This window comes from Sciurus vulgaris (assembly GCF_902686455.1).
Source record: "Sciurus vulgaris genome assembly, chromosome: 13".
NCBI lineage: Eukaryota > Metazoa > Chordata > Mammalia > Rodentia > Sciuridae > Sciurus > Sciurus vulgaris.
The window spans coordinates 99,847,913-99,864,652 of NC_136474.1; the positions used below are offsets into that span (position 1 = coordinate 99,847,913).

Consider the following 16,740-nt stretch of genomic DNA (forward strand, 5'->3'; position numbering starts at 1 on the left):
ACACATTCTTATCATATTCGTTGGGCTGTCAAACCCCTGTGTTGCCTTACTTGTGTGAACACATTAAGTAAATCACATGTATCACTCATGCATATTTATATATCGCATGAAATATGCCTGGCCCGGCTTTTCTGCAGTTCGGATAAGTATCGCTTTTGATGCCTCTGATGTACATAAGCACCTCCTAGTAGCCATCTTTCAAAAGCTCCCCTAAGGAAAGCGTCATCTCCTTCTCAAACCTGCACCCTCTCTGGAGGTGATACAGATGTATGCCGAGGGCTCACCACATCTCTGGTGTCTGTTCCTTTATCTAACAGACCATCGTTTTTCAAGGTAGGCTCTCTTGAGACTGATGGGCATGTTGACTGGGTTCCCGTTGATGTCCTCCTCAGCTGTACTCTCCACTGTGGCTGTGAAGGTGGTGACCCCACTTCCTAGTGTTTGCCTGTCCGTTTCTGACCAGGAACCTTCATGCCACATAACATCTGGGAGCAGAACCTGGCGCTCTTCGTTTAACAGAGCCCTGCCCACTGTGCAGGTTGAGCACTTCTCTCACGGTCAGCATGAACACGGCGAGAAGAGCGGCGCGCGACTGCTTGGCGCATCAGCAGGCATCCTGTGCGTCCTGCACTTCCCAGTCACCGTCAGCTGCTCTGAGAGCCAGGGTGCAGACCAAGATCCCAGCTGAGCCTTCCTCACGTGGTGCTCTGCTTTTGTCCTAGGAACTCTCACCCAGAACGAGATGACATTCAGGCGGCTTCATCTGGGCACTGTCTCCTACGGAGCCGACACGATGGATGAGATCCAGACCCACGTCCTGAGCTCCTGCACACAGGTACGGGATGCACTGCTCCACCAGGTCCTCTCAGGAGGAGCCGAGACGCTTTGTGCTGAGCCAAGCCTGTGAGCTGCCGGTCTGCAGTAGCAGTCCTGTCCACCGGTCGCATCCTTTGTCAGTGTCACTTTAGTCCTCAGTTCCAACACCCGGATCCAGAAGTAGTTTTCAGTAGGCATTTCTGCATCTGCGTAGTCACAGAGGGCATGGAGGGCCTAAATCATTTACTTACACTGTTTCGTAGTGAACTATTTGTTTTTAAAAAAAGTTTTAAACATAAGCAGTGTTTTGAAGAATACTAGCTAGATACTGTCTTAGTATCTTTCTTAACAATCCCTTTGTTTTTCTACATATGAAACTTTCTCAAATTTTTAAAGGTAAATTTTTTTTCATCTTTTTCATTAAATAGAAGTAGATAGCATAGTACTACAAACTATTGTATACCTGCCATTTAACGCTCAACAATTTTCAGTACCTCAAGGATTCTAGAGTCATTCTCTCTCATCATGTTTTGAATTGATGCTCAAACATCACATTATTATCTGTAAATATTTATTACATGTTTCTAATAGTTAAAGAGTTCTCTGAGGTGTCATCAGGAAATATGTGCTTTTTTTTTTTTTTTTTTTTTTTTTGTACCAGAGATTGAACCCAGAGGTACTACTGAGCCACATCCCCAGTCCTTTTGGTTTATTTATTTTTTATTTTCAGTCGGGGTCTCTCCAAATTGCTTAGGGCTTCACTAAGTTGCCGAGGCTGACTTGAACTTGCAATCCTCCTGCCTCAGCCTCCTGAGCTGCTGGGATTATAGGTGTGCGCCCCTGCTCCTGACGGGAATTATGTGCTTTGAATGTGAGGCTGTGCTATCTATTACGGTCTGTTCCGGGGTCTGGCTTCTTTTCGCAGTCTGTGCTTCTAACATTAGACTATGTGTAGAGCAGATGGAAGGTTTGCACTGCCCTGGCCCCAAGTAGTATTTGTGTCTCATTCATTTGGATTTCTTACTGTCATAATTGGAAGTTGCTGATTCAGTATAATTAAACCTGGCAGTTCAAGGCCATCCGTTTAACATGCCAGGTATAAAACTGTGGTCTGTCAGGAATTTCCTCTTCTCAGGCAGCTTGTCTGCCTGGTTGTTGGTTTGCTCTGAATGCAGTAATCACATCACATTTAGTCTGAGCCTTAGGTTTCAAAAAGTGCCTTGCTGAGCTGGGTGGTCAGAGCTCAGGTCTTGGTGGCCACACTTATGACTCAGCCCAGAGCCAGGCAACACCACATGTGTTTGTTCACTCCAGAGGCTTGGCACAGACCAGACTGGGCAGCACTTGACCTTGCGGTTTTCCTCTGTGGCAGGTCAGAGTCCCGTTGTCAGTAGTGTGTCATGCTGCTTGGAAACCTCTCTCCTCTTGTTGCTGCCAGTCGGCATGTACTATACCCTTGAGGGTTGCCACGTAAAACTATTTCGTTTTCCTATATATAAATACTTACTTCATATTCATCCATTCATTCATACATGCATTTGCAGTGCTGGGGATCAAAACCAGCCCCTCGTGCATGCTGGGCATGTGTTCTACCATTGAGCCACATCCCTAACCCTAGAATATTCATTAATAGAAGAGAAATCTGAAACAAAGGAGTAAAGCTCCCCTTCTCTCCTAGGATCTTGTGTCTCTGTATTGAAGTAGTGCCTGGTTGCATCTGTTTTTATAAAATGTACATTATCCATGAATCTGTTTTAATAGTTCCAAATAAGACATTTTAATAGCAAAAATTAAAAGCAGAAAAGATAAAAAATTTTTACAAAAAAACAACAGATATTTTGAAGTTTATACATAAGAGGATTTTAAAGGTCATTTCTACTAAAAGTTGTCTATGCTGGCAGACAGTGCTTTGTCTGTGAAATCGATGTCATTCCTTGTTTGTGTTCTGCTTTGTTAGTGAGATGACAGTGGTCTAGTAGATCCACTGTAATAGTAGCACAGATCTTTTATAACCTGGTTACATTCCCCATTGGAAGCACTTGGTAACGGAGGGCAGAGTCTTTAATGGAATCTGTGTGGAATGAGATTGAGTAGGCATCAGTGAGCATGATTCAGGAGGAGGAAGCGGCTAGCCCTCTGCTGCAGGGACAGTGGCATTGGAACCCTGGTGCAGCAGAGAGTAGTGCAGCCTGAGCACAGTCAGACCCTCTCTAAGCAGCAGAGGACTCACAGTCCACTGGCTCTGTACATCAGTCCAGTTTCTTAGAATTGTCGTGAGCTATCTGAAGTTACTAGAGGAATTGTGTGCTGATCCTGTTGGGGTCGAGACAGTGTCCTCCAGCATGCACAGGCAGGTGGTGAATCACAGGAGTCGTCGCCTGGGGTGACAGTTCACTCACACTGCTGGGTCTGAGGAGAACGGATATAGTCATGGTGCACAGTGGGCAGCTGCTTTGAGGTGTGAGGGGTCATAGTCCTTCAAGGGAACTCACAGCTGCCATCTCATTACCATTAGCTGCAAACCTGAGGCCTCAGTTCAGAGACGGTACAGCCAGGTGTACTTGTGGTACGCAGGGAGGAGTATTACATCCTCATCCAGTTCTCAGCTTTATACCAGTTCATCCACAGCATTGGTTGAGAAAGCAGATGATGTGGCCGTTGCCATTCCTTTTCGTTGTCTAACTTGCTCTGTGTTTGGAGGCAAAGAACAGGAACTACTGAGGACTTGTTATTTTCCAGGAACGGGGATTATTCAGGATGTACCAAAATCAGGCCATAGATGAAGTGAAGTAAAGTAAAAGGAAATGGTCAGGTTTTAAGTATTATAGCAATTATCTTAGTATGCTCAACCACCTGGAAATCTCAGAGCACTTTGAATTCCTGAAACAGAAAAGTAGCTCAGCTGTGTAGGACACAGACTCACATCAAACCACTCTTCTTACCCTTAGAGACTTCTTTTAGCTTATGAAATTAGACATGTCAGTAATCACTGTGACAGCCACCTAGTTTTCTTTTAGGCTATAATTACATAACATTCTTCATCTTAAAGGTTCATCCTCAAACTGGTGGAAACAACCCCAGCTCAACCCCTCCAAGAAGAGCCCAAAGTTCAACCCCCAAAGTTAGGAAAAGTGTCAGCAGTCGAGTCCACGAAGCAGTGAAAGCCATCGCCCTGTGCCACAACGTGACCCCGGTGTATGAATCCCAGGCTGGCGTCAGTGGGGAGACAGAGTCTGCTGAAGCAGACCAAGACTTCCGTGATGAGAACCGCACCTACCAGGCCTCCAGCCCAGATGAGGTGAGTCGTGCCTCCTAGAAGGGGCAGCCCTGAGAAACCTAGTCCGGCATTCCTGGACTCCTCCTCTGGAGGAGGAGTCACAGTCCTCACAAGTCCTCCTCCAGAGCGCATCCAAGAAAAAGGAGAACTCGCGTGCACAACCCGCAGCCAACAGCTGGAAACAGCCCCAGTGTGAGAGAGGGAGCAGGCGGTCATGAAGAGCAATTCGGCAGCGTGGTGGCGGCCAGGGAGTGCACGCTCTGTCCAGGAAGCCCACCACAGGAGGCCACAGGGCCAGCAGCTCCAGGCATACGAATGACCTGAACGAGGAAGGTCCCGGGCGGCAACATCGCGTGGCTGCCAGTGGCAGGCGAGGGATGGTAGTGGGTCTGGACATCTTTTTAGGGAGAGAAAATGTTCAAACTGCTGGTTGTGTTGAGCGCACAGCTCTTGACTGAACCGCGGTGGGCAGATCACACCCGCAGAGCCCCAGGTGGACTGTTGCCACGTAGACAGCAGAAAGGGGCACCGGCTCCAGGGCTGCCACACAGCCAGCGGGCAGACTTGGGGGAGTGTGGACACAGGGGCAGCGCGGACAGAGAGGCCCCAGAGTGCATGGGTCACTGGCAGTGCACGCTGCCATGGAGAGCAGAGCCTTGCCCAGAGGGGTGACGGCAGGTGAGCGCGAGGAGCAGCCTGGGCCCACGTGGCCAGGATGCAGCTGTGGCTCACCTGTCAGGAAAGGGTCCTGTGAGCAACAGAACACGCTCCCGCCTCAGCAAGGTGGGAGTGGCAGATGCTCATGCAGGTCTGGGACGTGGCCCAGAAGCTGGCTCTCCCTTGTCTGCTGCCAGCCTCTGGAAGCAGGGGTTCTGCTTGTTTGGGCTAGGAAAAGCCAGCACCATCCTTCCCTTTCTCCACAAGAACATTGTGACCTTGCCTTTCCTGGGGCAGGCAGGTGATCACGTCGGCAGGGTGCTCAGTTGTGTCTGGATGCAGACGGGTGGGTGCCTAGGCTTTTCCCCTTCCTTGTAACATGTGTCTTTTAGCACACACACTAGCACCTGAGTCCAGAAGTGCCAGTCACCCTCAACAGTGTGGGGCTAGCCACTCTCCATGCATAGCATCCAGAAAGGCAGAGGGCCACTGCGTCCTGCAGGTCCTGCTCTGGGCTTGCTTCCAGGGTTGAAGACCTGATGGTGATGTGAATGATGGGTGGACCTGAAGGCGTGTTGCCCTCTTCCACTGGTGTTCTAGGTTTCCCAGTACTTTGGGAGGTAGTGATTCTCAGTGGTTCCTCCTAAAGTTGGTCCATGGGATTTGAAGACATATGGCCCCAGTTGCCTTTTCTTGACTCATAATGATAAGGAGTAGTGAAAAGAAAGCTGAAGTGTGCCAGCAGGTTCTTGATATTTTACAAAGCATATGTCACCGTTGTCTCTGAAAATAGGTTTGTGTTTGAAACCTTAGTTCTATCGACATTTCCCTTTTTTGTTTCTTTATTTTAGTCAAGATATTTTGTTGCTGTAACCAAAATAAACGAGCTGAAACATTATATTACTAGCCACTGAGAGCTCGGAAGTTGTACAAAAACAGAAAGATGAGAGTGGTCTTTAAACATGGTGTTTTAGTCAGCCTTTTGCTCCTGTGACCAAAAGACCTGACCAGAACAATTAGAGGAGGAAAAATTTATTTGGGGTTCACAGCTTGAGGTCTCAGCCCACAGGCGGCCGACTCCATTGCTCAGGGCCAGAGGTGAGGCAGCACACAGTGCGGGGAGAGTGTGGAGGAGGAAACCGCCCATGACATGGCACCAGGAAGCAGAGAGCGCGCTCCCCTCACCTGGACCACATATAAACCCCAAAGGCACGCTTGTAGGGACCCGCCTCCTCCAGCCACACCACCTGCCCTCAGTCACACCCAGCTGATCCCTGTCAGAGGATCAGCGCACTGACTAGGTGAGACTCCCATCCCTCTGAACTTTGCCGTGTTTTGTCTCACATGAGCCTTTGGGGGCCCCTCACATCTGAACCAGAACACAGGGGCAGGTGAGGACGTGGGGCTAGTCACTCCTCAGACTCAGAGTGCCCAAGACCAGTTTCTCTCTCCCAAGCCTGCCGCCCTCCTTTTTCCACAGGGTCCTCAGTACTGCTGTGATCTCACTGCTGCTTTGCTTTCCTTGGACTCAGTCCCAGGAGCTGCCATGTTGCTGGCTTGCTGAAGTTCTGCCCTCCCCTTCTGCTGAACATACCTGGAGCACTGCTTTGGGGTCGTCACGCGTCCTCATTAGCCTGAAGCCTGTCCCCGTAACCACCTAGACAACCTCATCTCTGGTGATGCCCAGAGTTCTGGACTGACAGGCAGCCAGGAGCAGTGGGCAGCCAGGAGCACCTGGGGCCCTGCCTGTGGATACTACTGGGTGGTCGCTGCCTGTTGACATTTCTTAATAACTTACATTTAGAATTAAGTGTTTTTTAGTCAACAGAAAAAGGTTGAGCAGGTGTGTGTGGAGGCCACGGTTCTGATCTCAGGAACTCGGGAGGCTGGGGTAGGAGGTTCACAAGTCCCAGGCCAGCATTGGCAAGTTAGTGAGGACCTAAGCAACTTAGGGAGACCCTGTGAAAAAAGGGGATGTCGCTCAGTGGTAAAGCACTCCTGGGTTCAATCCCCAGAGCAACAAAAAGAAAACTGGGCAAAGCTGAAGAAGCACCTGCTACTCCATCCTGGCTTGGTGCAAAGCTGCCCCTTCAGTTGTCACCTGCTGTGCCCTAAGGTGACACCTAGACTTGTTACAGCTCTGCGTGCTTGGGGCGCCGTGGCTCTCCGGTGGGCCTCTTGTGTGGGCTTCTCTGCTCATTCTGCGTCTCCTGGGAAGAACCACTGAGCCTCCACACAGCTGTGTCTGCTCATGGGTGTTCATGAGCGTGAGCTGAGAGCCTGGTCTCAGGTGCGTGGGCAGCAGTGCTGCTGGCCCCCTGCGGGAGGAGAGTCAGCATGTGGTCATCAAAAGCAGCTCTGTCGGAAGAGTGGGCCGTCAGGCTATGGCACTTCGTTCAAGCCATAGCTGATCCCTGAGGTGTGGTGAGGTGCATCCGAGGTGTGGAAGGCGTTTGCCCTCCTGGTACACAAGGAGAAGGACGAGGAGCCGGGCTGTCCTCTCAGAGGGCACCAGCACAGTCTGCCATGACTGGGATTTGTTGAACTGCTGGGGTTTCTGAGAGGCCCCGGAGCACACTCAGTTGTGGAAAGAGGGGAGCTGGGGATCGTGGACCCAGAGCACCATTCCTTGCTCACACTTTCACTGCAGGGGCTCTTCTCAATCCTGCTGTTGATGGCACAGCATTCAGGTCTCCTGCACCTCAGTCCCACTTGTCTCCTGGTTTAGGTCGGCCATTAAATCCGCACAGATCTCCAGTAGCCATTTCAGTACAACTTGTGGAATTAGGTGCATGTCAGATTTTGTTGTTCAGTAGCAGGGAACTTAGGGGAAAAGTTAAGTCTCAATAATCATAAGCAGATTGGGGACCCAGAGCTGATAGGCTGTGTGGTAAAGACGTATACAAGACGTGCCAGGTGCCATCTTGGTAGGAAGACGTCAAGACAGATGTGGGCCTTGGCAGCTGCCTTTGAAAGGAATCAGGCTTTTCCTCTGGAGACAGGGCTGAGGGCAGTGTCTGCGTTGAGCCCTGAGGTCCTCGCCCACAGGGTCGCACGCTGGGGAAGACCTGTTTCTGGGCCCTACATGTGGGGCAGTGGGGCCAGAGCCTTCCAAAGAACGAGTTGTTGAAGATTTAAAAATACTGCACTGTGTGTCACCTTATTTCCTGCCCAAAAAATGCAGTTTGTCAAAAAGTAGATGAAATTTTTTAAGTTTTTACATATTGTAACACTTTTTAAACCTTAACCTAGGAGTTTACAATAGAGGTTTCATTCATTCAGAAATCACTAAGAATTTAGAGAAGTTACGACATAGAAATTAGTCATCTTTTATGTAACTTTATTTTACCTGTTTGGAAATTGGACAGTGATTGAAAGTGACAGAGCAGTAAGTAATTTTTTTAAATCCCTAACATATATCTTAAATCCGAAAATGAAAACAGTAGACTTCATCATAATTTTTAAAGAGCTGCAGTGATGCAATGTTTGCAAATCCCCAAAGCCTCAGGAAAATAATCTAAATGGTTCATTATTTAGCTTATTGAACTTTGCTGCAGTTAGGTTGACGGATGATAGCAATGTTTCCCAATCACCCAAGTACCGTTTTAAAAGCATTTTTTATTGAACAAAGTGCTTAGAATATTGCACCCTGGAGCTTTATTTAGGGAAATGGTTCGATTGATGTTTTCTGTTTAACCTCAGCTTTGACCTGTCGCAGCGTGTGTGGTTAATAAGCAGCAGCATCGTGTGAGAGACCTGACTAGTTCCGTGCAGTCCTCATCAGTGCCACACTCTCGCAGCACTGCCTGTTGGTTATGGCACCAGTGTCATCTCACCAGAGAGAGCGTGATCTGTTAGGCAGAAAACCTGGCGTGTGAATCTCTGCTGCCACCCTTGGCTGATCTTCACAGTGCACGCAGCCTTCATTCCCATTTTCTTGGAAGCAGAAAGGATCTTTCTGCTTACCTACACATGCACACAGATGAATTTTTATTAAACAAATAATGGGATTCTGGAGGAATTAATTGTAATTCCTTAAAGATCCTACAAGCCATTTGATACTTGCAGCAGTGTGTTGGGATGCTTGAAGGCATGTGTGAGAAAGTGGTGCTGGTGTCCAGGTGTGAACAGCAGCATGCTCTGCAGGACAGCAGACTGCTTGTGCTTGCCTTTGCTTTTTTTATGATAAGTTATCAATATTTCACTTTCTCTAGGAGAGCAGAAGGTTCTGCTTCCTGTCACTTGTCTCTCCAGGCTCAGCATAGCCCCAGCTGAGAGACGTCAAGTGTTCCCTGAAAATTCCTTTCCAGTTTAAAGCCAGTCCTCCTGGCTGGAGCACCCTTCCAGCACCGATACAGGAAGCCTTGGTGTAGTGTGTGTGCTGTTGGTCATGAAGGACTTTAACTCAAGACCTCCAGGAACCAGTGCCTGGTAGGACAGAGCCTGCAGCCCTCCACCACTCCAGTCCAAGCAGATGGGCTGTGGTTTCTAATGGCCGCCTGGCTCCATAGTGCCCTTTCCCTGCTGTGGCTGCTGTTGCCTTGCTCCAGCACTTACAGCAAGAATCAGCTAGAATTAACGACAAACCCCAAGTGGGTTACTTAAAGATAGAGGAACATTATGTCCTTAATCGCATTGCTTTTTGGATTTACAGAAGTCAGCGCTAATGTACGGGGCGTGCTGTATTTTTTAATTCATTTTATTGTGTGTGCCCATTGAAGCAAAACTAATTGTGGTGTCTGTCAATATATTTGTGAGGCGCAAATCACTGTCAGTGGCACAAAGCCTTCACTCTGCGACCTTCAGGATCAGTAGAGAGTAAATACTACGTGGCCTGTCTGTGAGTATCGACCAGCAGCTTTTCCAGATGATCAGATGCATTTTAAGTTAATAATCCTATTAAATTAGAACAGTGATTGTGATAACCACAATCAAAAAGGATGAGCTGCCAATGATTAAATTATGATTTATAAAGTACATGATAAAAATGTATCCTCAGAGCAGAGCTGACAGCCACGTGTATATAATTGCTAATATGATAAGGGAAATTCTGCCAAGCTTTTCAAGAATAATTGCACAAAAGGTTCTGGATAATGGAATTATAGAGGAAAATTGATAAGAATCTTGCTCTATGTTTTACTTCCTCCATGAGATGTGACTCTTGGGTGTACTTTCCTCCCCACTTGCTGTGTGAGCAGAGAGCCAGATCTAACTGCCCCGTGGACTGTGGAGGAGGAAACAGCTCAGACTCTCCAATGAGGACACTTTTTCCACACATTTTAGTTATTGTTTACCTTTGTATTATTATCAATAATCACAGAATGTTTTAGAAACTTCTAAAAGCTCAGTAGTCAGAGAAATAGGCACTTGAAATACAGTAAGCCTCTATGTTCTTGGTTGTTGTTATACATTTCAGAGAAAAATATCCCAGGGATTATGTCCTGTTCTGTCAGGAAGCAGTGAATTCCATACTAAAATAGACACACTAAGGGACTGTTTGGTGAGCCACTCCCCGGTGTTTGAGTATAGACCACCTTGCCTAAACAGATGAGTAACAGGGCTGCAACCTCAGTCCCACCAGAGAGCCATGCTGACTGCAAGATGGGCTTGCTGCTGTGTGTCCCAGGGAGTGGCCTTTGCCATCCCTGACACCACCCAGACGAAAAGTTAAGGGGCCCGGGGTGCGGCTCAGCGAAGGAGCGCTTGCCTAGCATGTCTGCGCCCTGAGTTCTGTCCCCAGCACCACCCAGAAAGGAGCAGGGAGTTGTGGGGAGACGTTCACTCCCAGGCAAGTGTAACAACTGCTTCTGAGAGGCCTGAGCCAAACTTGGGAATTCCCACCGCCCCAGGGCAGCCTGCTTCCTGTGTGTGTCCTGGTGGAGTACATCACACATGGTGTGCTGTCTGACCCGGCACAGACAGCAGTGGCTGCAGCAGACCTGTGAAGAGGGCCGCCATCCAGCAGCTCTGATGGGATGCAGGGACCTGCCCTGCTCAGCAAGTCCCCAGATGCACTCAGCAGGCACAGCAGGGCAGCCGGGTGGCTCCAGTGCCGCTGCACAGGAGTGCCCTGCAGTCTCACCAAGAAAGGGGAATATTTGAATTTGCATCCAACTGGTATAAGAAAAAAAAAAAAAAAGAAGAAGGAGGAAAGCAAAGCATAGTGAGGGAGGAAAACAGAACAAGTGACGATAGAGGAAGTAGCATTTCAGAAACTAGTTCTTTGACAGGCTGATGAAATTGGAAAATCATTGGTAAAAAATGGCAGGTGATTCAAACCTGAACGCAAAAACCTCAGTTGAATAACTAGGTCCTAGAAAAATGTGAATTAGCAAATTTGAGTCTATAGAAACTTGAGACCACCAGAGGAAAAAATTCAGAAAAGTACCTAAACAGCTTCAGAACCGACAGTTTTATAGGTCAGTGTTTTTGAGCCTCAATAAGTCCTACACTATAAGCAGACGTGTCACCAGTATAAGCAGGTCATATCTAACACATGGTCTCACAGTCACATCACACAGGGCATGGGGGAGGGTCACACCATCTGAAACAAATAAGTACAGCCCCTCCGTGCATCAGGAGGGAAGGGAAGTCTTCACCTTCATGAAGAGCATCTGTGAAAAGCCCTGTGGTCAGCATGACAGTGGGAGAGATTAAGTGTTTCGAGTGTTTCTAAAGCTGTTTTTGCAATGATTTCATGGTAATGGCTGAAGCAGTTTCCTCCTCCTGCTCTTCCACCTTGTAATCCCTGCAGCAAAGGACTGTGGGGTCGTCACACATGTGGCACGATTTCAGACCGCACAAGGTCCTTCAGTGACACCTCCTTAGCAGAGCTGGGAGCACAGTCTGGGGTTGTGGTCTGCTAGCTTATATCCTCTGAAATGGAAATAATGTCAAGATGGGGCCTAGGAGTTCCATCCCCACCAGCCATGTGGTGTTCCTGGCGAGAGCAAGTGTTCCCAACTCCCCTTTGGCCAGAACCTGCTGAGGTCTTTCCTAGACCATCTTTGTCATCTGGTCTCTGTGCAGTGAGAAAACAGGAGAGTTGGCGATTGATGACAGAAGATAAGAGAGCAAGAGTTGGGGACAAGCCTGCCTTAGCACATCTCTTTCAGATTTGTAGGCTTAACCTCTGCCCGAGCGTTTGAAGCCAAAGTGTTCTCCAGCTGTGGATTGATCCAAGTGTGGATTAAGAAAGAGGGCACTGAAGGTCAAAGAGTAATGGCATTAATGTTATTTCCCCCCAATAATGTTTTCTATTTCATTTTGTTCTCATTATTTTCTCACTTGAAAAAAACAAAAAAAGGAAGGAAAGAAAAGAAAGCATCTGGGTGGCTTCTTGCTGTTTGTTTGCAGATGAAAGGCGTTCAGAGAAAGCCCTAGGGTCTTCCTTAGCCCCCTCAGGCCAGTCTTCTTCCTGCTGGAAAGAGAAGGAAGACCCCTCCAAGAGCCTTCACCAAGACACCTGTTTTCCTCAAGATGGAGACAGCGCGGAAAGACTTAAGGAAATGGACCTGAAGAGCGTGTGGGCAGCATTTCAGTTGGTTTACTTCAGTTGGTTTCAGTTGGTTTACTTGAAACTGGTTGGAGTCTGACTTTGGTGATACTCTGGGTAGGTAAATCTGAAATAAATCCTAGAACAGGTACTATCCTGATGCTGGTGTCTGGAGGACCTTGCCCACAGCACTGTCCACTGATTCCATTAATTTCTTTTAGGCTTTTTGGCTGCTTTCTGGTGAGTTGTATGTAAAGAAGTGGTTCAGAGGCAAACTAGCCACCTGCAGGGAGAGACCTCTTGCTGCCAGAACCCAGACTGCACAGGGAGGTAGCCTGTGCCCCATCGTTCTTAGCACCCAGGAGCTGAGAACACTTCCCATCTGCACTTTGCTCAGGCTTGAGGATCCCACTCAACTTCCCACTCTCAAGCACTTTGAATGAGAGGCTTTTACTTTTGTCATCCTGAGGACAGCGTCGCCCAGCTTGTTCCTGCCTTTGCAGCTGCAAGCAACAGGATATGCACCAGAGTTGTGTGTCCAGTGTCAGTTAGCCCCCAGGGGAGGCTCTGAGGCCAGAGGACACTGTAGTGCAGCTCCTCTCCCTGGAGCTGTGTGGGGCTCCAAGAGAACGCCAGCGGCCAGTTGCAAGCTCCTTGTGTCTTGCCCACACGGCCTGAAGAAGCTCACTGCCGTCTGGTGGTGCCACTTTTACATAGGGAGCTGACATTGCTTTAGAAATGTACATGTAGTTTATTATCAGTTGTTTATTTGTTTATCATGGTGCTGGAGATCAAGTCCAGGGCTTCATGTATACTGGGCAAGTGCTCCCCCACTAAGCCACATCTCCAGTTCCAAAAGTATGTGAGTCTTAATCACTTAAATTCTAGGAAGAAAATAGAATCGAACTGTCCGTGCCATTGACATTCACTTTCATTTCTATATTTAACATCAGTGGGTATAGTTTATTTCTAAGAGCCTTCTAAGAAAAATACCATGAATATATTCACATACATAGAATTCTCAGAAGGCTTCTCACCCTCAACTTCGCATCCAGTCTGCCAGTCCCAGAGCTGCAGACCTGATGTGGCATCTAAGCCTGCCTGTTGATGCTGGGCACTGGCACGAATTCACAGCAGGAGCTTTGAAGGTGTCCCTGGGTCCTCCTCTGAGGTCACTGCTTTGTATGCCTAATCCAGAAGTATTTATTTTTATATTATAAAAAGAATGCTGTCCAACACCAAGACAGTTAAATTAGGACAGTAATTAATGCATCTCCTGCGAAACACTTGAATACTTTTTTGTTCCTGGTTGGCATTATATAGAGTTAATCCTCAAGATGATTGCTGATTAAAGACATTTAGATGGAACACTGCACTAGGTATAAGATTTTTCTTATAAACTGCTAACTCAAAGGGGTGTGAAGCCGAGCATAAACTAAACAATAAACAGATGTAGTCACCAAATATAGAATCCTGGGTCTGACTTCAGTGGGGCACCCTGAGATGATAGGGTGTCTGGGGAAAGGTACAATTTACAGGCCACAACATAATGGGAACCTTTCACTGTGTAAATTGAAAATTAACCTTGGGAGTATTGGGTCATTTGCAGCTTCTGAAGAAGTTGTACTGGAAAATCATGCAGCATTTCCAGCTCATTTCAGTGTGAAGCAGCCTCGTGGGGTGTGCTCTCCTCCCTCCTCCCTCCAAACTGTCATTTGGAGCATGTTGCTGCTGTGCTCAGCTACAGTACTGGATTGTCACAGATGATTGTAGGCTCTTGGTGCGTTTCAGTCTCTTAGTAACACCCTGGAGCCTCAGAGGAGAGTTCTGATTCCAGTTGCACTGGTGATGTACCAAGTTAGCACTTAGCACACAGCCTTAGCCAGCAGGAGACACCCCTACCAAGAGGGTAGGTGCATGCTGCTGCTGCTGCCTGGCACCCGTCCCCGAGCCTGGGGTACAGGACGCCTTCTGGTACTGTCAGGGCACATCTTCCTGCAGCCTGGCAAGTTCTGCATGTAGGACTGTTCCAGCCCTCACATCCCTGCCCCAGAGAGATGACGGGCCTCCTGGCTGCAGTGACTCGAGGGCTTCGTCGGCGCATACACTGAGGGTGTGCCCTTCACTGCTGGCTCACAGGACATAAGAACCACAGCAGGGAGTTTCCCACAGCATTTGACAGACATTCAGCATACCATCTGTTACTGTTTGTATGATTTCTGAGAAGAGCACATAGAGATCTTACTAAGATTGTCCAAATGGACAAATTTTGCTGATTTCACTTATTTTCCACAAAAGGGAGAAGCATCAGTTACATGTGGGGTATGGGGAGCTTGGAGCTGATAAGGTGACATTGCAGTCGCTTTTCAGAACAGCCTGCTGTCAGTAGGCAGTACTTCAGCATGACCTGACTTGCCTAGAGTGCAGCAGGGGGCCAGACCAGGGCCTCCTGTCCTGTCCCCCCTCCTTAGGCTTCACATTCCAGCCTGCTGGGGACACTTTCCCCATTATCAAGAGTCATCACTTATGCAAGGACACAGATACTAAGCAGATGAGGGGGAGGTCAGATTCTTTTCCAGAGTGTAACTCTCAGACCAGGACTGGGGCTGCAGCAGGTGCACCCAAGTATCCTGGCCTTACCTGCAGATTATTAGAGCAGTAGGTTCCTCTCAGAAAAGCTCATTATTTAATTTCATAGTGTCACTCTTAGCAAAATAATATTCTATGCAGTTAAATCTCCCTTGGCTTTCTAATGTCCACTAACTGATGATTTTATTAATTTAAATGAAATGGTTTTCTAAATAACCAGTTCAGGCCAAGGAGAAATTCAAACACTGCATGGCCATTGTTGTTGCAGAAAGCAGGTCTTTGAACTGTGGTCAGCAACTGAAGTTTCGGAATGGACCAGAGGGGAGCACAGTCAGATTGGAGTAGAGTGGATAAGAAGGTGGAGCTGCAGCTCCTAAGCCTTGTGGTGCCAGGAGGAGGGCCCTGGTCCTGTGTGTGGGTGGCATGTGGTGGCTTGGCGCCCTCTGCCCTCCTTGCATCTAGGGCAGAACTGGTGTTCTGCCTGGAAACAGCAACTAGCACCCCAAATCACATCTATATTCTGAGTACAGATGAAGAACTCAGATGGAGAAAGCCTTTTTGGTTCCCTATCATCCCTGTGCCTTTTTCATAGAAATGCATTTTTGGCTTTGTAACTGAAATAAAAAGATCAGTATAATTTCACTCTCAATCCTGATTTCCTAGAATCATTCTATTCCATTTACCATAGGCTAATTCTACTAGGTAAACTCTCAAAGTATCAGGATATTATAATGGGTAGTTTTTTCCCTGCTCCATCAGCTACATCCGATTTATAACTAGTAATTTTAAAATGCATTAATTTTTATGTGTCTTTATTTTCCTAAAACAATAGGATATTAACCCTATGATAACCTTAACCAGTTCGTCCCCTTACGGGACCCTATGCAGTATTCAGGAAGTGAGTGAAGGCCCAGCCCAGGGCCTGAGTGCAGTGGGAGGTGCCCACTGAAGGCCTCTTCAGGACACACCCTGCCTTTTGGCCCAGTGAAGCAGTGGACAGCTGGGGGAGCAGGGGCTCCCTCCCAGTGTCCAGGACAGGCACCTGGCACCTGGTCTTGGGCTGTGCTCCCGGACCCTGCCCCAAGCCGACAGCAGTGCTTCTCCCCTGTCCCTCCCTTTCTCTGCACTCCAGCACTGAAAGCAAGGAAGCAGCTCTCCACCCTCTGGAAATCTTACTGGAAGTATCCTGCAGGTGTGTTTGTGGGAAGTTATTAGAAAACCTGATTTTAAAAAATGAGCCCCAATCTGCCCAAGAGAACACGCCAAGTGTGATGTGTGAGCAGGGCTGAGGACAGGACCTCATGTCTGACCCACAGCCCAGTGCTCTGAACATCTACTGGCCATTCTACTGGTGCTGGCCTCTCATCCTCCTGAACCTGGCCACCGTACACTTTAGGCACTGAGATTTTAGCAGTGCAGCCATTGCCCCACTCCAGAATCCTAACCTGAGCAGTCAGCCTTTGAACCAGAGCTGCTGAGAATGTTTCCACAGTCTCACCAGACATGAAGATCGAGCTCAAAACACCCCGGACACAGCCAGAATTTAAGATGTACCTGAAATGACTTGTGTCTCATGACCCAAAGTGAGATCCTAACAGCGTAGGTGTTGGTGAGACTTGAAAGCAGGGATGAGCTCACCTGCCTCTGGGGGCTGTGGCATTGCTGGCAGGCGACAAGGCTGTGCCTGCAGAGTGGAGGTGCACCCAACCTCAGGAAGCTGCAGAAGACAGAGCTGGTCTTGGGGGCAGGCTGTGACAGTCTCCAGCCCTGTGGCAACCTGTGCATTGCAGATGTAGGGTGTTTTTGTTGAGTGATGCTCCCTTAGCTGCTGGCAGGCTTGTTGTACCATGTCTTCACCAGCTGTCTTGTGATGAGGTTCTTTGTAAAGACAAACTTTTTTTCCCCC

The 16,740-nt window shown here is 48.2% G+C and overlaps 1 protein-coding gene across 8 annotated transcripts in view; it reads left to right on the forward strand.

Moving 5' to 3' along the window:
• Nucleotides 1-16,740, forward strand: part of ATP9B (ATPase phospholipid transporting 9B (putative)) — a 251,906-nt gene that overhangs the window by 199,576 nt on the left and 35,590 nt on the right. For 7 of the 8 annotated variants that reach the window (XM_079109169.1, XM_079109170.1, XM_079109167.1 and 4 more), the window contains 2 exons: nucleotides 723-835; nucleotides 3,866-4,114. In XM_079109169.1, coding sequence (XP_078965295.1) covers nucleotides 723-835; nucleotides 3,866-4,114 — 362 coding nt within the window. The remainder of the gene's footprint in view (nucleotides 1-722; nucleotides 836-3,865; nucleotides 4,115-16,740) is intronic. The other variant, XM_079109171.1, reaches the window with a different exon arrangement.